The sequence below is a fragment of the Amblyraja radiata genome, chromosome 13, assembly GCF_010909765.2.
Source record: "Amblyraja radiata isolate CabotCenter1 chromosome 13, sAmbRad1.1.pri, whole genome shotgun sequence".
Lineage (NCBI taxonomy): Eukaryota > Metazoa > Chordata > Chondrichthyes > Rajiformes > Rajidae > Amblyraja > Amblyraja radiata.
The window spans coordinates 24,991,106-25,013,123 of NC_045968.1; the positions used below are offsets into that span (position 1 = coordinate 24,991,106).

General features: G+C 42.1%; 2 protein-coding genes across 2 annotated transcripts in view; both read left to right on the top strand.

The window, feature by feature from the left end:
- Positions 1-10,251, top strand: part of LOC116979726 (serotransferrin-A-like) — a 43,381-nt gene extending 33,130 nt beyond the window's left edge. The window contains 7 exon segments of the mRNA XM_033031461.1: positions 209-253; positions 2,375-2,539; positions 4,419-4,575; positions 5,645-5,709; positions 6,831-7,015; positions 8,304-8,499; positions 10,052-10,251. Of these exon segments, the coding sequence (XP_032887352.1) occupies positions 209-253; positions 2,375-2,539; positions 4,419-4,575; positions 5,645-5,709; positions 6,831-7,015; positions 8,304-8,499; positions 10,052-10,086 (848 nt within the window). The 3' untranslated portion in view covers positions 10,087-10,251.
- An 11,345-nt stretch (positions 10,252-21,596) lies between these two features.
- Positions 21,597-22,018, top strand: part of LOC116979727 (serotransferrin-1-like) — a 38,323-nt gene continuing 37,901 nt past the window's right edge. The window contains exon 1 of the mRNA XM_033031462.1: positions 21,597-21,744. Coding sequence (XP_032887353.1) covers positions 21,705-21,744 — 40 coding nt within the window. The 5' untranslated portion in view covers positions 21,597-21,704. The remainder of the gene's footprint in view (positions 21,745-22,018) is intronic.

The window sequence follows — 22,018 nt, forward strand, 5'->3', positions numbered from 1 at the left end:
AATAAACTTGTATGTGCAAATTTTGAAAAGTTATTCTTCATAGATTTGATCCAAAGTTATGTTCTCCTACATCTTATATACAGAGAAACAGAGTTGATGCTTGGATTTTGTCATAACTAGGAAATGTGAATGTGAGAATTTCAAAGTTTTGCAAGTCATTATCTTGCAATTATTATTGAAAATTAAACTCCTTTCCTTCTTCTTACAGACAATCATGGGCCATGCAAACGTGTAGCAAATGCAGAAAATCTACGTAAGTGTTAAAACATTTACTACTTAGATATTACAAAGTAAGTAAAAGTATAGAAGGAGATACAAGGAACCGCAGATGCTGGTTTACAAGTATAAATTTGGGATGTTGTTACAGTTGTAAAATATGTTGATGAGAGTTGATTATTGTGTTCAGTTTTGGTTACCCTACGAGAGGAAGGATGCCATTAAGCTGGAATGAGTGCAAAAAAAGATGTACAAACATTTTACAAGAAATCAAGGACCTGAGCTTTCAGGAGAGGTTGAGCAGGCTTGGACTTTAATACTTGGAGCTTAGGACGCTGAGGATTGATTATTTAGAGATGTATAAAATCATGTGGGAAATTTATAGGATTGATGCACAAAGTATTTTACCCAGGATAGAGAATTACAAACTAGAGGACATTGGTTCAAGGTGACAGGTGAAAGATTTAATAGGAAACTGAGGGGGTAACATTTTTACACAAAGGGTGGTGAGTATATGGAATGAGCTGCCAGTGGGGGTAGTTGGGGCAGGTACTATAACAACATTTAAAAGACACTTGGACAGGTACATGGATAGGAAAGGCTTAGAGGCAAATGGGACCAGCTTAGATTGGGCATCTTGGTTGGCATGAACAGGTTGGCCATGTTTTCATGCTGTATGGCTCTATGAATCCATGTTAGGCAAGCTTTCTGACAGACAGGGAATTACAGTATGAAGGGATTGGGTGTCAGCATATACTGACATTCAACATGGTTTGAATGGAGTTGCCAAGAAGCTGGATGGGGTAGCCAAGAATAGATCATTGCCGAACCCATAAGTAAAGGTTCGGCATGAGATGAAAAACAATTGCTGTTGCTTCTGTGGTTATGACTGGTTCAAAGAAGGACGGGCCTGGGGAGCTGTGATCCCAGCCAGATGGACAAAATCGTAGGATGATTGTAGAAATATGATGAGGTCAGCCATGTCAAAACACTGACTGGCATTGAAGGGTGAGAAATCATTATTTTCATCAAACTCTAATACATCATATTTGACTTTGATAAGACTGCAATCTAATTGCGAAAAACAGAGTTCCTAAAAGAATGGAGGAAATAATTAGGAGGATACATGTTGTGAGGAGAGTAAAGTAAAATTGCAAAGGATCACAGGATGAAAAGTTATTTTCCTTTTCAGAGGTACACTAATGGTGGGTTCAAAGCAGAATAACTGAGCAAACATCAAGCAATGGAAGTCAAATGGCCAGCAGTTTGATAAGAACAAGAACTGCAGGGCATGTTCTGCAATCCATTCTCTGGCCGCTTCTTCAGATTTTGTCAGCTGTCCTGTTCTTCAGCCTGTTATAACATGCTTATCGACGAGATACTGACCAAGGCAGAGCACACGATTTGAACTAACCCAAGGTCAATAGCACTATTTTGGCGATCATGAAATTGATGCACTCCTATTCTACAGCTGCCTCTGAATATTGCAGCCGAGGGTCAGACTTGTTTGTATGATCAACGTTTGCCCTGAAAACTGATTTTGTTTTTCTGGAGTGAGATGTGATAATGACTACATTTGGTTCACTTTGAATTGCTCAGGAAATGCAAAAGTTTGTTTCTAGCCTAAGTCAGTTCTGTACTGATATCAATTTTGCATTGTAGTACATGGGATGATGCCATTCCCTGTGCAAAACACCTTAAGTCCGACTTTTGCCATTGACTTTACACATTATGCTTGCATTTCATCCTTTGGGTCAACTAGCCCTGACTTACACACTGCACCGACACTCTGTATCCAAAACCTAAGATGTTACCTCCCAGTCCATTGAAGCACCCAACACCCAACCTTCTAACACTTTGATGCAATGGATCAATGAGGCTCCTTCCATTTCATTGGCTAACAAACCTCCAGACATTCTGGTGGATTCTAAATACTTCCAACACAAATCCGGTTGCCAGTTGCAATCTTTGGCCTTCCTCAGTCATTTTATCATTCCTACATCAGCATAGGCCCGACACCCAACTCCACACTTCTGAATCTGATCAGCATACACATTGATCACTCCTCCAACCCTACCTTCCTCTCTCCTAACTCAGCAATAAATATTTATTTATTTTTCCATTGGGACAACCAAGTATTTTTGTGTTCATTACGCAGCCTCTTACTATGCCGTGGCCGTCGTGAAGGATTTGAGCCTAACCTGGGAAAAACTGAGGGGAAAGAAGTCGTGCCACACAGCCATTGGGCGCACTGCAGGCTGGAACGTGCCCATTGGAACCCTGGTTAAAGAGGGAAAGATCAAAGCTTGTGACATTTATAATTGTAAGTGTGATTCATATTTTTTTCATTGGTAAAGTTTTAAATTGATTGAGCTAATGTTTTTCTCATGTTCCAAGGCACAAATAATAAAAGCTGTTCCAGTCACTTGCTTTAATTTCCATTGCCTCTGTTTTCTGCTTCTTATCCTTTTCTTACTTCTATGTACAGTACTTCTCACTCACTTTCTGCCCTCTCAGTTTTGTACCTTGTTTTTGTTTCTGATTCTTCTCAACGTGCTTTTTTAAAAAACTTTGCACTATTTTCACTTTATGTCTGCTTCCTATTATCAACATTTCAAAACTCAAAGTCAAAACACACTTGGGCACAGGTGAATTTCTGGATCTGGTCGGCCAAAGCAGGCAGAGAGACGGTTGTTTCAAAGGTGCCAGGCATCTCTCCTGGTATGGAAAAACTAGGCATTTGCCTCGATCACCCTTTCAGATGATGATTTCAAGACTCCCCACATGTTCAACAAGTGATTAAAAAAATCTCAAATCTTCCCAATTTTTCCTTTGTTTGCCCCCCAGCTAGACCTCTCATAACTTTATGCGACTCAGTCAATGGTACCCTCAGTTTCCTCCAATTAAAGGAAACTGTCTGTCTCACAGTCTCTCCTCATAGCCATAGCAAGTGCTCTCATTATTCTCGAAAATAGAGCAGAATTATGTATAGAACTCTGCCTGTAACCTAATTTATGCAGTTCAGGAATGCATTCCTTGCTCTTGTGTTCTATGTCTTGATCAAAATGGCAAGTATCCTGCATGTTTTTTAAAAATACGCCTGATTCTCTCTGTTCCTTTACACTTCGTATCCTACCAACAATCAATCCCTTGGCCTTGTTTGCCTTGCTTAAACACTTTACCTCATATTACTTTAAATTGAATCCCATTGCTTGTCTCACCAGTCCACTGATATCTTCATGCTAGAAAATCTTTGCTCACTACCAACCACGCTACCATTTTGATGTCATTGCTAAACTTAAGTATCACCCCTACATTTAAATCCAAAAGACTTATGGGCCTGTCCCACTTAGGCGATTATTTAGGCGACTACAGGTGACTAGGCTGTCGCCACATGGTCGCTGGGGTGTCGCCTGTATGGTCACCTCAGTCACCCAAAGAGTCGTACCTTTTTTCTGGTTGCCGCTGAATTTTGAAATGTTCAAAACCTTTTGGCGATAGTCGGCGCCCTTGGGCTTGATGCCAACGATCGTAGACTGACGTAGGTGCTGCCGCCAGGATGGCGTAGGTTGTTGCCAGGTGACATAGGTTGTTGCCAGTGCTGACTTTGGTGAATTCCATTGGCGACTATCTACGTCAATCTACGTCAACCGGAGACAGGTACCGGCGATTGAATTATCTTAAGTTGTCTCCAATTGTCACCGACATGGTCGTACCTTGTGGACGTAGGCTGTCATAGGTGTGGTCATAGGTGGACGTCCTAATGAGTCGCCGGTTGTCGGTAGCTTGCCGTAGCTTGTGTTTCAAGGAACCCTGGTCACTCTTCCAGTAGAGAGGAGAAAAAAAAAATCAGCTCCACAAGCATTTGTGTTCTTCTCAAGTTGTGCTTCCCATTGTAATAGGTATGCCCTCTTTGAGAACTCCAATAGAATTTCCAGTTCGAAGAAGGACCTTGACCCAAAAGGACACTTATCCATTCCCTCCACAAATATTGCCAGACCTGCTGAATTACTCCAGCATTTTGTTTTTTGCTTGATATTCCAGCATCTGCAGTTCTTTGAATTTCCAGTCTGCTTTCCATCTCAACTGCTTAATGGTGCCACAAAGTCTAAAGATAGCACTGTCAGTGATGTGGCAAGTGCATAGTCTTAAAAATAATTTTATTGACTGGGAAAATTAACTGATTTTCTTTTTGAACGTAGCATCATATTTCAGTGCAAGCTGTGCTCCGGGAGCGGATACGTCTAATCCCAGACTGTGTTCCCTGTGCATTGGTAAGAAAATACCAACCGGAACACCACAAGATGTATGTGTAGCCAACACCAATGAACGCTACTTCAGTTACAGTGGAGCCTTCAGGTACAGTAATAAATCTTAATTTGTCTGAAATGCAGTGTGTTATGTGTTATGATTAATAATGGTCAACAATTGTGTCTACCTAAAGCTCCTCTTTAGTTGTCAAACACCCTCACAGTCTTTAGTGAAAACCTTGCAAAACTTTCCTCCTTTCTACAAAAATACTTTTATTTTGATTTAAGTAACCTTTTCAGTAGCTGAATACGAGAGAAAGGGTGAGATATACTACCCTTGGTATAAAAGTAATGTTTGACTGCATGGCCATCAAGGAGCCCTAGTAATATTGAAGTCCGTGGGCACACATATCCATGGCTGAAATCATACCTCACACACACAGTATGTAGTTAATGATTATTGCTTTTCAAAGTCCCATGATATATTCATATCGGGTTTTCTCACGAGAGTGCCCTAGGTTCATCCATTTTTCATTTACTTCATCAATGACTTTCCTTCCATCATCATGTTGGAGTGGGAATGTTTGCTGATGGTTGTTCAGTTCCATTTGCAACTCCTCAATGAATGAAGAAATTCATGCCTGCAAGCAGCATGATCTGCATGACATTTGGATGTGAATTAATAGGCAGCAAATAACATTTGCAACATAGAAAAAGGCAGATGATGATCATTTGAACAAGAGATGGTATTAACTCTTACAATTTGCAACCATTACCAAGACCCACACTAATAATATCCTAAGGTTTTACCATTGATCACAATCTCACCTAGACCAGTCACAATAAATTAGCTCACAAAATGGAAAAGGTATAGGAATGATTTGGTATGTTCTTTCCCCAGTTTTCTTTGCCCATTCCTGCTGGTTTTGGCTGGCAATCCATAGCCCAGTAAATGCCTTCAGGAGTGGGCATGGAAAATAATAAGGCCGTTTTTTTGGTAAATATATTGAAGCACGGTATATACACATCAAAAGATGCAATCGTTTATTTGCTCTACTCTGGACAGGCTGTTTCACTGTGTGATATTGTTACAAAGCAGCCACACCATATAACTCTCCGAGCACACTATGTCCACACATGAATGCTCTATGGTAACTAATTGTTTACATCTCCTTCAGGTGCCTTGTGGATGTTGGCGATGTTGCTTTCGTTAAGCATACAACTGTGCCAGAGAATACTGACGGTGTGTGTGACTTGCAAAAAAACATAAGAAAACGGCAGCAAGAGTGAACCTCTTGGCCCCTCAAGCCTGGGCCTACATTCAATGTGATCATGGGAAATCTGCCCCAAATCATCCTCTGTGCTGGTTTCTCATTTCCTTGATCTTTTAAAAATGTATCTGAATTTAATTTCCATAGGTAGATTTACAGGAACCCTACTTCAAATTCCACAATCGGACATTGGAATTTAATTTCAGATAATAATTTGGAATTTGAAATAAGAACCATGATAACCACGCAATTAACAGAATGTTTCTATTGTGATCATCTATTGTTGCCGTTACTTGATTTGACTCAAACCTAATTGCAGACACACGGCTGTGCCTGATTCTTGAATGACCTAGCAATGCCACTTAGGAATGGACAAGAAATGTTGGCTTTGCCAGCAATGTTCACTTCCAAAATAATGTAGCCATCTGTCATTTTTTCTTCCCCTTCCACTTAACCCAATGGTCATCTTTGTACATTCTCATTGTATTATATAATTAGCAAACTTAGATGTGTATGTTCATTGTGATTCTTTAACCCATTTTCAACATTCCCAGAATCTAGCTTAGAGTCTACTACTTTCTGATTTATAAAATGTCCATACCCTGATCTATGCCACAATAGGCACAGTAATTCTCCAAATAATCCGCTTTTGGAAGAGGAACAGAAGGATACAATTATACAGGCTGTGCAGCAGAATATGAGAAACTACCTACCAAAATATGCTGACCTTATTCCACTGTACATCACTGAGGGGGGATACATTTTGATGCCTTGATTTGTAATAGTGTCTACCAGGACTGCTGCAATACAGTACTCCTGATCAGAACATTTGGATGCTTAGCATTTGGCCATGAAATGTTGCCAAATGTCTGAATGCCACAACTGGCACCAATTAAGCCATAGACCTTTCATTGGCCTTAATTGCTTTAATCAAAAGAAAGGCACCTCATTATGTTCACACCATGCGCGAGAACTATTGCCTAGATGTTAGTTTGCATCCTTTATCTTGAAATTGATGCCACTGTCCTTTTCAACCAGAAATTTATTTTGGTTATTTGTGAGAGAATGATAATCGATGGAATTATTTTCTCAGGGAATGGAAAGCTAGATTGGAATCGGAATCTGACGTCTGGCAATTATCGTCTGTTGTGCCCAAATAACAATATAGCCCGTGTCGACAAGTACATGGATTGCCACTTGGCCAAAGTCCCAGCACACGCTGTTGTGACTCGACCAGACAAGAGGATGGAAGTTGTTGATTTGCTAAAAAAAGAACAGGTGAATACAAACTTTCCATGCCTGACTATATGATGCAGAGCGACTTCATAGTTGAATTGTACCGTGCTTTAAATCTTGATTCCTCCCAACAATGATTCATAGCTCAGACAAAAAGTCTCCAGCAAAACCCTGACTTGGTTTACTCTCCAAAACTCCACAGTTCACTTGTTACATTTAAATTTCACTATTTGATCAAAATACAATTCAGTTCAATTGACCAGCGCTTGTTTTCAAATCTATGACCTCAGAATCAGATGCTTGATATGTAAAAATATTTCACCTTAATTAAATTACTGTCATGACTTCTGCAATTTCTTTTGTACACTTTTGTTATATATTCAATGTGTATTTAATTTCTCTCTTTCAGATTAATTAAATATCACACTTACCTATTCATTAATTACCTTATAAAAATGGTAACTGGCCTCAGCTTAAGGTCTGGTCACTTGCTCACTCTTAGAAGCAGATCTGGAATGCACAATTTCTGTTAACAGGTTATTATCATGGTGACCTTGAGATTACGATCGTTGACCTTCATCGCATAAACCGGACACCCAGGACATTTTCCCATCTCTTCAGTCCTCAGAGAGGATAATTGAGATCGATATTTAAAAACATTTCCTTTATTGGTAATATAGATTGTCTGAATGGATTTCTCCTGAGATCTCTCTACACATCTTAATTTGTCCGAACATAAGTTGAGCTCTCTCTCCGCCTCCTCAACTCTCTCGTTCATGGGGGTCCATATACTGCCCTCTGTGAAAAGGAGAGTGTCAAAACTGAACCCGTCACTTTTTCCTTGCCTTGGTATATTGAGAGTAGGCTTCAGGCAGTCTTGAACAACAACCATTTTTTGATACCTAAAAACTTAATGAGATTGTTGAAATAAAAGCCCATTACACCATTAAAAGTCCAATGTTTAAATTACATTAGGATGTCTAGAGATATTGTTCATTACGTCAATCTGATGGTTATTTGTCCTGGTTATATATTTAGGTGTCAGGCATACGGAGACCTCAATGCATCTAACCAGTCCAACATTGTATTCATTTAGTGAATTTACGATAACTTTGGTGATCAAAATTAATCTTGTTAACCCAGTTAAGTTTCTTCACCAATAATGCAGCAAAATAAATTTATATACGTGCATGTACAGCATTCATTTTAAAACATATATATTTCAGAAAGTAGTTGGTCCTGTTGCTATGTTCAGTGTATGTAATCTACATGTATATCAATGGATAACATTTGTTGTTGACACCAGTAACAAGTTTGCTTCTTATTCCAGGAGAAATATGGTTTGAATGGGTCCCAGAAAAAAACATTTGAGATGTTCAGCTCTACAAAGCACGGAAAGGACTTGGTTTTTAAGGATTCTACACAGTGCCTCATTGAAATCCCCAAATCAATGCAATCAGGTCAAAGTTTCCTGAACAAAGAGTATATGACTTCCTTCGAAGCACTGAATAACTGCAAACCTCCAGGTAAATATTGATGAAATAGGAATGCATCAGCTATTGCACGTGTTTCAAGTAAGAGGTATCAGGGTTCACATCAAATACTTTCAGATCATATTTACTGCAGAAGAACTCTAGTGATACTAGGGTAGACAATTGGGCTTGGATGCAAGTTTCTTCTTCGTAAATAGTCAACAAGGACAAGGATTCCAAAGGGTGTATTTCTGTGCTGTGCAAGCCATGATTCTGTGACTGTAATATTCTCATTATTTGTGTAACAGGAACTATTAAGATTAATGAGGTTTCCTTAGGCTAGGGTTCAAAGGTTGACTTTTAGTGACTCCATCCATTCTCAAAGGGTCACAGAGTTGCTGAGCAGAGAAACACGTCCTTCTGCCCAGCACATTCATGCCCACCTTTTTTGATAACTACTCGCCATTAGGCTCATTTCCCTGTGTATCTTACCTATTCAAGTGTCCATCCAAAAATCTCTGAAAGGTAGCATTGGATTTCAAGATTCCAAGCAACCACCTTTCACTCCAGGCGCGTTAGAACTTTGCTTCCTTCATTCCCCCAATTGTTCAGTTTACACATCCTCACTCCACCTTGGCTTGTTTACTGCCACTTGTCTATTCATGTTGAACATGCAAAGAAATTTCCTCTTTACCTGTTGTAGCGTCAGGAACACCGACACTCGCAGTAAGATAAACTTGCATATTACATTTTATTTACAATACCAAGAAAGTCCAGGACAACATGGGGGCACTATCCTTTGCTGTCACCAGCGCATGTGTGGTGAGACTCATGAACTCGGGCTCTTCCCAGCAGCTCAGTCCTGGTCTTTGAAGAAGGAGGCATCCTCAAGAGGAAGCATTGCAGTCTAAGGTTTATCCTGGCAGCTCAGTTTTGGGCTTGAAGAGGCTGCATTGGCAGTCCCTGAGTATTCCTGGCAGCTCCCTGTTTACCTCAGTGTGTGGGCACTGTCCATCATTGTCAGTGGGCAGGAAGAGGCACTGGCAACGCAGGCTTTTCACAACCACTCAGTCTTAGTCTCAGTAGAGGCACTGGTTAGCTGGGGTTTCTACCTGGCAACTCAGTCTTGACCAGATGGTGGCGCTGGTGGTCTCGGGTTTGTCCCAGTGGCTCAGTCTTCCTTGAAACTGTGACAGGCCAACTCAACTAGCAGGGAGGCACCTCACTTTCTCTCCCTTCCTCTGTATCTTTTTCTTCATTTTCTTTTCTCACCTTCTCTCTTTCCCCCTCAGGCTAGAAAGCCCGGGCTGAAAGGAGTAGGCTGATGTGGTTCAGGTGTCCAATTCGATGACAGCTATTTGGACCCAGCTGTCACCAATGATGCTGGGGATTGGCCTCTCCTGGCCTGTCAGCCAGTGGTAGGGATCTGAGCGGCATCAAATGGGTGGTGTCACACTGTGTATAACACAATGGCTGGAATATTTAATAACAGCATTTTTGCAAAGGATGTCCAATGTGAGAACTATTTGAACATGATTTTAATTGTATAACACAATGGCTTAGAACATGGCGATATGTTCTAAATACCTGTTCCTTTCTATTCCAGCGCTTCTGAATATATGCTCCTTTGAGAAGTGCTGAACGCACATGTGTGACCTGCCAAGGCTTCGAGCACAATGTAGTCCAGAATGCCATTTTATATCCATCAGTCTGAATGCAATGACAACTACATAACATCAACTCAAATCCTTTGAATGTATTTGTGTCAACCATTGATAGCATGAATAAAGTATTCCATGGCAGAATCTATTTATGGTGGGAAGTTTATTTTAAACAAAGAGGAATACTTTCTAGTCATGTAAATTCCAAGATATCTAAACTTTTCAGTAACGATTGTGAAAGGAAATTGTTGGTGTTGAGAAGGGTCTTGTTCTTTTATTGGCATGATTTCACTTTTGTTCCAATTCATTCTGTATCCAAAAAAAGAACCAATTTTTTCTATAATGTTTAAAACATTCGGAATACTAACTTGGGGATTAATAATGTATAAAGGTACATCATCTGCATATAAAACAAATTATTGGAGGTATATTTGGTATTATATCCATAAATGCCTGAATGGGACCTGATACTCTTGGAAAGGGGTTTATGGCTAAAGCAAATAACATTGGGGAAAGAGCATATCCTTGTCTGTTACCCCTAGATAAATAAAATTTAGGTGAAAGCATTTGATTTGTCAATATCCTAGCTGTTAGATTAGTGTATAAAAGCTTCACCCATAAAGTAAAGGTTTCTCCAAATTGGAATGTTTCCATCACTGTAAAAAATATAAGACCGCATCTGGAGAAATAATTGTTAGATCTTCGTTTGCCATTCTCTGCGAATATATTATGTTAAACAAATATCTCAAATTATAAAATGAGTGTCGTTTGATCTGAAAGTGTTTATTTACCGATAACTAGGCTTAATCTACGAGCGAAAGTCTTAGCTAGTATCTTCTGATCCGTATTTAAAAGCGCTATTGCCCTATAGGATCCAGGCTCCTCGAGATTTTTATATATTTTGGAATTAATGTAATAGTTGATTAAGCAGGTTTTTGTGGTAAAGTCTGTTCTTTAAATGCATGAAAGGGCCATGTTTTTATGTTTCTAAATTCCCTCCTGTGTTTTCCTAAAATCTACGAATGCAGTAAAACAAAGAATCACATACATAAGATGAATTTCACTCCATGCCACTTGGCCCGTTATCTGACCTCTGACCAAAAGGATATCTCATCGCATTTGATTATATTTCCCTCAAATTGCTGAAATAAAAATTGAGCAGGAAATAAAAACTATGAGATCAGTTTGCAGTGATGTGGCCATTCTGGTGTCATCAATGATTTCCACAGCTACAAGTTACCCTCTTTTCCAGTGTTCCATCTGGGCCCCACAGTACCACACCTTCAAATCGTGCCAGCATGCCCCTCTTGCACACAATGACTATGCTGGGATGATATGTACAGTGATTTTCTGTGATTGTGGAGACATTTCAGTTCTTCCTTCAAAATGCATGGAGTTTACCCTGCACCAGCTGTGGTGATAAAGAGACCACCTCGGTTGTACAGACAATGGGTCTGCAACATTTTGCCACAAAAGATTTCTGCCGAGGGTTTGCTAAAGTGTTGGAGTATATCCCTTTATGTGCATTACTTGTCAGGTGGATCAGACTGTCTTCATTTAAATCCACTTGTGCATAGGCATGCGGACTAACCTTGTTTCATAAAATAACATACCCACCTAACAAAATTAACACAATTTAACATTGTTTTGGACAATTAACAAAAAATCTATCGCCACTGATATTGCAGTGGTTTATTTGCACCCCTGTACATGCTGTATTGCGGTCTAAGGTTAGATGCAAATGGACTGAAACCCATTGAAGGCAAGGCTGTTGCTGTCACATTGCTGTGTGGTTTCCTTGGTTGTTAAACCAGAATTAAGCACAATCCTGGTTTTGATGTTCCTGGTGTCCTGCTGATATTATGAGTGTTGGAGCCAACCAGTACTCCCAGCATTTCTTAAGATGGCCCCTCAAATAAACACTAGACTAGCAGGAACCCATTAGGTTCATGCAAATCCTGTCATGATGCCAGACAAGGTGATTGTGGGAATCACGATTCCAGAAGCTATAATTCCACCTTGCTATCTTTAATTTCTTACTAATCTATTACACAGGGGGTGGATCACATCTGACAGAGTAATAATAATAATAATAATACATTTTATTTTCGGGCGCCTTTCCAATCTCAAGGACACCTTACAAAGATTAACAGAAGAGAAAAAATCATAGTCGGAGAAAAATAAATAATAAGGACATCATCAATATACAAATTAAAGATAGAAATCGCTCCAAAGACACAAAATCAAAAAACACAATGTGAAGAGAGAGCAGCGGCAGCTAAAGCGCGCCAGCGTCCACTCTCCCTTCCGACAGCCAACTTGGACACAGACTAACATAGTAACTACATACAAAAAAATCATCCCCCCACAGTGGTTACCACTGTGGGGGAAGGCACAAAAGTCCAGTCCCCAACCCCAGTTCTCCCAAAAGTCAGGCCTATTGAGGCCACCGCTATTGCCTCTACGGAGGCCCGATGTTCCTGGCCGTTCTGGCCGGGTGGAGTTGCCCCGGCGTCGGGAGAGTCCTCACAGTGGCTGGGCCACCTGGAACGGCCACTTCCTAGCAGGGGATTGTTGGCTTCCGAAGCCGACAGGGACGCACCGGGTTGGAGCTCCCAGGCTCCCAATGTTGGACTTTGTGCCTTCCGCAGTTGTAGGGATCCTTTAATCGTGATTTCCAGCACAGATTCCAGACTGAAGGAGTCATCACAAATCTCAAGGACACTCTTTCATTCACGGCAGTTGTACAGTGTGTGTTTTGGCTGATTACAAAGAAAATACAAAATCAGACATTATCTTTTTTTTAAGACAGCCCTGAGTGCTCAAGGCTGCTGAAGCCCAGCTGAACTGGTACTTTAGACTCATTTCCTGATTTGAACTGAAGGTGTGTAGCTGGGTACACAAAAATGCTGGAGAAACTCAGCGGGTGCAGCAGCATCTATGGAGCAAAGGAAATAGGCAACGTTTTGGGCCGAAACCCTTCTTCAGATGATGGTGTCTAGTTACAGCTTCATGTTGACAGATGCTGCTATGTTAACCCATACTGTGCAACCCATTAAGTGAGAACGAAATCCTTCTGCTCATTGACCTGGATTTTCATCCAATTTGGCTCTCCCACTAATTACTTTTTGACTCAATTGTCAAAGGCAGAGACTTTAGACTAAGGTTAGTTTAGCCTTCCAGCCAAAAGACAATAGACAATAGATGCAAGAGTAGACCATTCGGCCCTTCGATGTGATCATGGCTGATCATCCCCAATCAGTACCCCGTTCCTGATTTCTCCCCATATCCCCCGACCGCTATTTTTAAGAGCCCTATCTAGCTCTCTCTTGAAAGCATCCAGAGAACCTGCCTCCACCGCCCTCTGAGGCAGAGAATTCCACAGATTCACCACTCTCTGTGAGAAAAAGTGTTTCCTTGTCTCCGTTCTAAATGGCTTACCCCTTATTCTTAAACTGTGGCCCCTGGTTCTGGACTCCCCCAACATTGGGAACATGTTTCCTGCCTCGTGCGTGTCCAAACCCTTAACAATCTTATATATTTCAATGAGATTCCCTCTCATCCTTCTAAACTCCAGAGTGTACAAGTCCAGCTGCTCCATTCTCTCAGCATATGACAGTCCCACCATCCCGTGAATTAACCTTGTAAACCTACGCTGCACTCCCTCAATAGCACGACTGTCCTTCAAATTAGAAAATTTCCAGATAAATGAATAAGATCATAAGCTCATTAGGAATGGGAGTAGAATTAGGCCGTTCGGCCCATCAAGTCTAATCCGCCATTCAATCATGGCTGATCTCGCTCTCCCTCCTAACCCCATTCTCCTGCCTTTTCCCCATAACCTCTGACACCTGAATGAAAGTGAAAAATGCAGATGTGGGGAATAGTGCAATGTTGTAGCTACAGCACAGAACACTGGCCACAAAAGACGGTAGATTGTGATGAGTGCAGAGGAATAACACATGGCTGTGATTGCAGGTCTGGATGAGACTGTGGTTGAAGAAAAGGAGAGCAGTGGAAATCATAAAGGGCATCACCTGAAGATTTTGCAGTGGAGCAGTGAAATCTAGGCAGAAGAGACTGAAGATATTGTAAAAGGAGGACAGCTGGAGGAACTCAATGGTCGTGCAGTATCTTGTGCAGGGAAATAGACAGTTAATGTTTCAGGTCAGGATCCTTCATCCACACTGGACAGACCACATGTCGACTTGAGAACCTTAATTTAGGTTGCGACAGTCAATGATTCAGATCTACATGAAGGGTCTCGACCAGGAACGTTGACTGTCCATTCCCCTCCACAGATGCTGCCTGACCTGCTGAGTTCCTCCAGCTGCTCTCCTTTTTTTTCCAGATTCCAGCATCTCTAGTGCCTCATAAATGTTGACCCAATGTGAGAGAACACCGATTATTCAAGTGGTGACTGATTCCTAAGACCTTGTGGGTCCAGGCTTATTCATATCCATCATGGCAACTTCAACCAGGTTACCTTTATGCAACCTGGCTGTCTGCTGAGATTTGGCAAAGGAAAGTGAGTCAGGGAGGGGTGCGTACTTGGCAAGGGTAGAGGCCCCAAGCAGTGGTTCATGCCATTCGCTTGGGCTTTGCTGAAACACAGATTGGTGAATGATATGGGAGGACAATGCAGGCAGGCAGGCAGAGACCAGGGTTTGGTGGGTCTGTTACAACACACAAGTCCATGGTGTGTTAGTGACTGACAGGTATCCATGTGTGGCACGGTGGCACAGCAGAGGAGATGTTGCTTTACAGAGCTAGAGACCCAGGTTTGATCCAGACTATGGGTGCTGCAAGGAGCTTGTACGTTCTCCCTGTGACCACGTGGATTTTCTCTGGGGGCTCCAGTTTCCTCCCACATGCCAAAGACACAACATTCCTGTCCACTGGAATATGTCATCCGAGCAGTTCCTCATGGAAAAGTTTGCATGGAGCACTTCTTGCTTGTAGTCACTGAGATAAATCTTTGTATTGAACGTCCTCAAGACACAGCAGAATAAAGAGCAGGTGAATCCTGTTGGGTGGCATAGAATGTGGATGGGATAGGAGAGCACCATATCAAATCCAACTTCTCCCATTGTGTACCCCTTAGAAAACATTCTCTTCTACCTCAGAGGCTGCAGATGGTTAAAATGTAATTTTCACATTCGCTATCATCATGTTCTACAAGCTCATCAGAAGCCCCCAAGGAAATTCAGGCAGTCACAGGGAGAATGTGCAAACTCCACACGGACAGCACCAGAGGTGAGGATTAAACACAGAACGCAGGGGCTGCACGGTGTTTTTCATTCAGATACAAAGAGTGGATCTGGACGACACATGGAGCAGCTAGTGGGGCTTTTTGCCGCACAATTCTAGACACCTATGGTGCTGTGTGTGTGGTGTTTGCATGTTCTCGCTGTGACTGCATGGGTTTCACCTGGGAGGTCTGGTTTCCTTCCGTATGCTAAAGTCACGTGGTTTAGTAGATTAATAGGCCGCTGTAAAATGTAGGTGATATTGGAAGGAGCAGGAGACATTTTTAACAGCAACTTGATGTTGCTCTGAATTACAGGCTTGACTGCAATAGATGGTGGATAAAGTCACGGAATCATACATCATGGAATCAGCCCCTTTGACCCAACTCCTTCATGGCAATCAAAATGCCCGGTCTAATCTAGTCCCATTTGCCCCCATTTAGGCCATATACTTCTAAACCGTTCTGCGTTTGGCCCATATCACTCCAAACCTTTTCAGAGATGTTTACACTCTTGGTCTTCAGGATGTAACTCACATGGTGAACAAAGAATAGTTCATTGCAAGCCAGTCTTTATTAATAGTGCAGGCATTCAATCATGCGTTATCCCAATGACTCTGCATTTAACTCATAGTGCTAGCTTGTTATTCATTACATTAAATTATAAGGTACTAGACTTGGATTCATTAGAACACAACAAAATAGGAACAGGAGTGTGGCGCCAGGTAGGCTGAATACATCTACTCCATTGTTTTCTCACCCATTTGTCAAGGAATTGAGAGATCGAAGATTTACATGGGACCCAGGTCCATTTCACATGCTAATGGATTATTATATGTATTTTTATGAGTTGTTCATTTCTAAGCTGATACCGAGAAGCCAACTTTTCTGCAGAACAAAGCAAAAAATCTATTATTTATCTTTTTCCAGTTCATCCTCAGCTAGCTACAGCAAAATAATATTAACAACTGATTAAAAACATTACAACCAGTTGTTCAATAATAAATAAAGATATGCTTAACCGTTTCATGGACCTTTGGCCCATTAAGTCTACATCAACGGTACACAAAATTGCTGGGGAAACTCAGCGGGTGCAGCAGCATCTATGGAGCGAAGGAAATAGGCGACGTTTCGGGCCGAAACCCTTCTTCAGACTGATGGGGGGTGGGGAAAGAAAGAAGGAAAAAGGGAGGAGGAAGAGGAGCCCGAGGGCGGGCGGATGGGAGGGTGGGAGGAGACAGCTAGAGGGTGAAGGAAGGGGAGGAGACAGCACGGGCTAGCCAAATTGGGAGAATTCAATGTTGATGCCATAAGGACGCAAGGACCCCAGACGGAATATGAGGTGCTGTTCCTCCAATTTGCGCTGTTGCTCACTCTGGCAATGGAGGAGACCCAGGACAGAGAGGTCGGATTGGGAATGGGAGGGGGAGTTGAAGTGCTGAGCCACCGGGAGGTCAGGTAGGTTATTGCGGACTGAGCGGAGGTGTTCGGCGAAACGATCGCCCAACCTATGCTTGGTCTCACCGATGTAAATCAGCTTACATCTAGAGCAGCGGATGCAGTAGATGAGGTTGGAGGAGATACAGGTGAACCTTTGTCGCACCTGGAACGACTGCTTGGATCCTTGAATGGAGTCGAGGGGGGAGGTAAAGGGACAAGTGTTGCATTTCTTGCGGTTGCAACGGAAAGTGCCCGGGGAGGGGGTGGTGCGGGAGGGAAGGGAAGAATTGACGAGGGAGTTGCGGAGGGAGCGGTCTTTGCGGAAGGCAGACATGGGGGGAGATGGGAAGATGTGGCGAGTGGTGGGGTCACGTTGGAGGTGGCGGAAATGGCGGAGGATTATGTGTTGGATTTGCCGGCTGGTGGGGTGAAAGGTGAGGACCAGAGGGACTCTGCCCTTGTTGCGTGTGCGGGGATGGGGAGAGAGAGCAGTGTTACGGGGTATGGATGAGACCCTGGTGTGAGCCTCATCTATGGTGGCGGAGGGGAATCCCCGTTCCCTGAAGAACGAGGACATTTCCGATGCCCTGGTATGAAATGTCTCATCCTGGGAACAGATGCGGCGTAGGCGGAGGAATTGGGAGTAGGGGATGGAGTCTTTACAGGGGGCAGGGTGGGAAGACGTGTAGTCCAGATAGCCATGTGAGTCAGTGGGTTTGTAATGTATGTCGGTCAGGAGTCTGTCCCCTGCGATGGAGATGGTGAGGTCAAGGAATGGTAGGGAAGTGTCAGAAATCGTCCAGGTGTATTGGAGTGCCGGATGGAAGTTGGTGGTGAAGTGGATGAAGTCAGTCAGTTGTGTGTGGGTGCAGGAGGTGGCACCAAAGCAGTCGTCAATATAGCGGAGGTAGAGGTCGGGGATGGGGCCCTGGTACGCATCGAACTCCTTAAGTCTACATCAACCATTGATTGCCCTTTCACACTAGTTCTACATTATCCCACTTTAACATCGCTCCCTATACACCAGGTGCAATTTACAGTGGCCAATCAACCTACAAACACATGCATCTCTGGGATGTGGGAGGAAACTGGAGCACCTGGAGTAAAACCATGTGGTCATAGGGTTATAGAGTGGGGAAACAGGCCCTTCGGCCCAACTTGCCCATGCGAACCAACTATTTACACTATTCCCACCTTCCTGTACTTGGCCCCCATCCGTCTAAACCTATCCTATCCAAGAACCTGTCTAAATGTTTCTTAAACATTCAATAGTACCTGTTTCAAATACCTCCTCCGGTAGCTCATTCCATACACCCACCACCCTTAAGTTAGCCCTCAGTTTGTTATTAAATCTTTCCCTCCTCACCTTAAACCCATGTCCTCTGATTCTTGATTCCCCTACTTTGGGCAAAAGACTCTGTGCATTTACCTGATCTATTTCCCTCAGACCACTATTAGAACACCCCTCATCTTCCTCCACTCCAAAGAATAAACACCCCTCAACCACTCCATTTTGCTCAGGCCCTCAAGTCCTGGCAACATCCTCATAAATTTATTCAGTACCATTTCCAGCTTGACAGCATCTTTCCTATAACATTGTAACCAAAACTGAACACAATATTCCAAATATGGCCTCACCAAAAACTTATATATACAATCATCCCCTCCAAGCTGGTTACCAAACTCGCAGAACTGGGTCTCTGCGCATCTCTCTGCAATTGGATCCTCGACTTCTTCATTCACCGACCACAGACTGTTCGAATTGGTGGAAAGGTGTCAGCCCCGATAACAATCAGCACAGGAGCACCTCAAGGCTGCGTGCTCAACCCCTGCTGTACTCACTCTATACTCATGACTGCGTCGCTGGTCATAGTACGAACTCCTTCTTCAAGTTTGCTGACGACACCACTGTTGTGGGTCGTATCACTGATGGGGACGAGTCAGAGTATGGAAGAGAGATCGACCGACTGACCAAATCTGGCCCTCAACACCAGCAAAACCAAGGAACTGATTATGGTCTTTGGAAGAGGTAGGATGGGGACCCACAGTCCTGTTTATATCAATGGGTCAATGGTGGAAAGGGTGAAGAGCTTCAAATTCCTGGGCATGCACATCTCTGAAGATCTCTCCTGGTCTGAGAACACTGATGCAATCATAAAGAAAGCACATCTACTTCCTGAGAAGATTACGGAGAGTCGGTATGCCAAGGAGGACTCTCTCTGACCTCTACAGGTGCACAGTAGAGAGCATGCTGACCGGTTACATCGTGGCTTGGTTCGGAAACCTGAGCGCCCTGAAGGAAAAGACTACAAAAAGTAGTAAACACTGCCCAGTCCATCATCGACTCTGACCTCCTTACCATCGAGGGGATCCATTGCAGTTGCTGCCTCAAAAAGGCTGGCAGCATCATCAAGGACCCACACCATCCTGGCCACACACTCATCTCCAACTGCTTTCAGGTAGAAGGTACAGGGACCTGAAGACTGCAACGTCCAGGTTCAGAAACAGTTTCTGAACCTGGACCAGGCTATTGAACTCAACTCAAAACAAAACTCTGAACATTAATAGCCCATTATCTGTTTATTTGCACTTTATCTGTTTTATTTATTCATGTGTGTATATATTTATACAATGGTATATGGACACTCCGATCTGTTCTATATTCATGCCTTCTATATTCTGTTGTGCTGAAGCAAAGCAAGAATTTCATTGTCCTATCTGGGACACGTGACAATAAACTCTCTTGAATCTTGAATCTTGAACCAATGTCTTACATAACTGGAACATGACTTCCCAACTTCTATTCTCAATAATCTGACAGATGAAGGCCAATGTGCCAAAATGCTTTTTGACCACCCTATCTACCTATGACATCACTTCAAGGAACTATGTGCCTACATCCCTAGCTCTGCAACACTCTCCAGAGCCCTAAAAGATGTAGTGTTGGTCCTCCCCTTGTTAGACTTCCCACAGGGAGAACGTGCAAGCGCCACACAGATTGCACCCAAGGTCCAAATCGAACCCGGGTTTCTAGCACTGTAAGGTAGCAGCTCGGAAAATCCACTGTTCTGGCCACAAAAGGCAATTAACTCTTGAGACCAGGCATCTCCTTATTCATCTGTCTCCATTTATCTTCCCATCATACAAATCTTGTTTCGTACCATGTTTTATTTAGATATACCTGCAAGCCAAGAGTCACAAAGCTATCTGGAAGTGCAGTCTTATAGAAGAATGGCACCTTGTGCATTGTTCCTTGGTGAGACTTAGGTGGGTGAGATGCTTAGCAGAAAAGGTTCCCTGCCAGGACTTTCCTTTTCTTCAGTTTTTCCCAAGGTCTCTTCCCTTTACCCCATGTACTGCTGCCCAAGGAAACGTCTATTGAACCTCCCACATCTTGAAGTGGTTAGATTTTTGTTTTGCAGTAGTCTTAAACCTAGGTAGAAGTCTTTCATCACTTGCACACACACTTCCTTGTAGACTTTTACACTTTGAAACAATACATGGAGAAAGGATCATTGGATAATTGTACAAATAAGGAGAAAGCAATCAGCAATTAACCAGAAAATTAACCTCCTTTAATTAACTCCAGAGGATTTTGCTGCAATTCTGCACATATTCAGTTGTGCAACCTTAAGAGGGGGGATCTGTTGCATAGTGTTTTTAGAGGGTCATCGAATAGGTGATGTATTCTAAGGTCATAAAATAATAATGTATTCTTTTTAATATGACAATTTGATACTTCTGGCATCAAATCAGCATTGGACATTATGATCGTTTGGCTTTATGTACTTGGCATGGAGATTTACTTCATGCTTGCTATCACTAATGTCTACATTTTCCCAACATGCCTAGATGTCATTTTGGAGCTACCTGTATAATTCATAGCACTCCGAAATTGATGTTACTGAGTCCGAAATGTCATCTAGGAGTTGCTATTATAAAGAGTGCTACTCTCTTTCCCTGCTATTAGTAAACAAGTATAAAGTAGGAAAAAGAAACTAAAGATCAAAAAGAAGGCAGAGGGGGAAGAATTGGGAAATTACAGGGAAAATCAAATCACAAAATAAATTGCAAAAGGAAGGAAAGTAAATAAAAAATATGAAAAAAAGAAAATCAATCAATAGCCTCAAATCTGAAAGGGTTAAGTACCTAACAAAAAAAACCATACAAAGGATAAAGGAACATGGTTGAGTGGTTACAGAATTGCCAAAAGAAAGCTGAAAGATTGCCTCCCTAACTATGTAAAAAATATGTGACACCTTTAAAATTTCTCATCCCAATACAGATGACCAGAAATTGCATCATTTTTGTGATTCAAGATAATATTTTGCAAGTTGAAAGAGAGGACGGAATGTTCTGGAATAGGTGTATAATGAGTTTGCATTCTAGTGTCACACACAAACATCCCTACACAGGGCAAGTGGACTTCGAACTTAAATAGCCAAAGCCAAAAAAAAAACAGAGAAAGAATAGTTGAATAAATTAAATAAATAAAATGTTTGATGCAATGAGGGTAACCAAAAGACTAGGATGAAACATAGAGAATCAAATGATAGGAAATATGTTATCTAAATGCCCAAACAATATTGTTTGCACTTATTAAATGAACGATTGTCTAGAATTAGTAGGAAATCCCCTTCAAGTTCCCTTAGAGATTATACTCTGTTCCTTCCCTGCATTCCTTGTGAGTTAAACAAAGGTGTATTTGTAGGTAGCACAGGTGGGTTGAGTTTCGGTAAATGTACCTATGAAATATAACCCAAGCAGACCAATGTCAGTGTATCTCATTCTGCCAACTTTGTAAATCCTAGACTATATAAGGCAGCAAACAACCCAAATGTTCTGCAACAAACTTCTGCCCAGCAGATTTGTGACTGAACCACGGAATCTCTCTATTCCAGTTTGGCAAGATGATTTATCTGCGCACTGTTATACTCGCTGCAAGTATTTGTGAGTATTATGTTTGCTTTGCTGGAATTTTAATTGATGCTATTTTTCCACATGGGTCATTCATTGCCAGATATAAAGAAACATCCTAATTTGTTAGTTCCTTAGTTAAATATGAATCTCCTTTATTACAATGATCCAGAATAAACAATTGAAGCAAGGCTCACTCAGCTGGATGTCGGAGTCATATGAAAGATAGCAGATGAGCTTTTTCTGGTGTCCCATTTAAAAATATTTCCTCATCCAACATCACTAAGACGGATGAAATGTTCATATT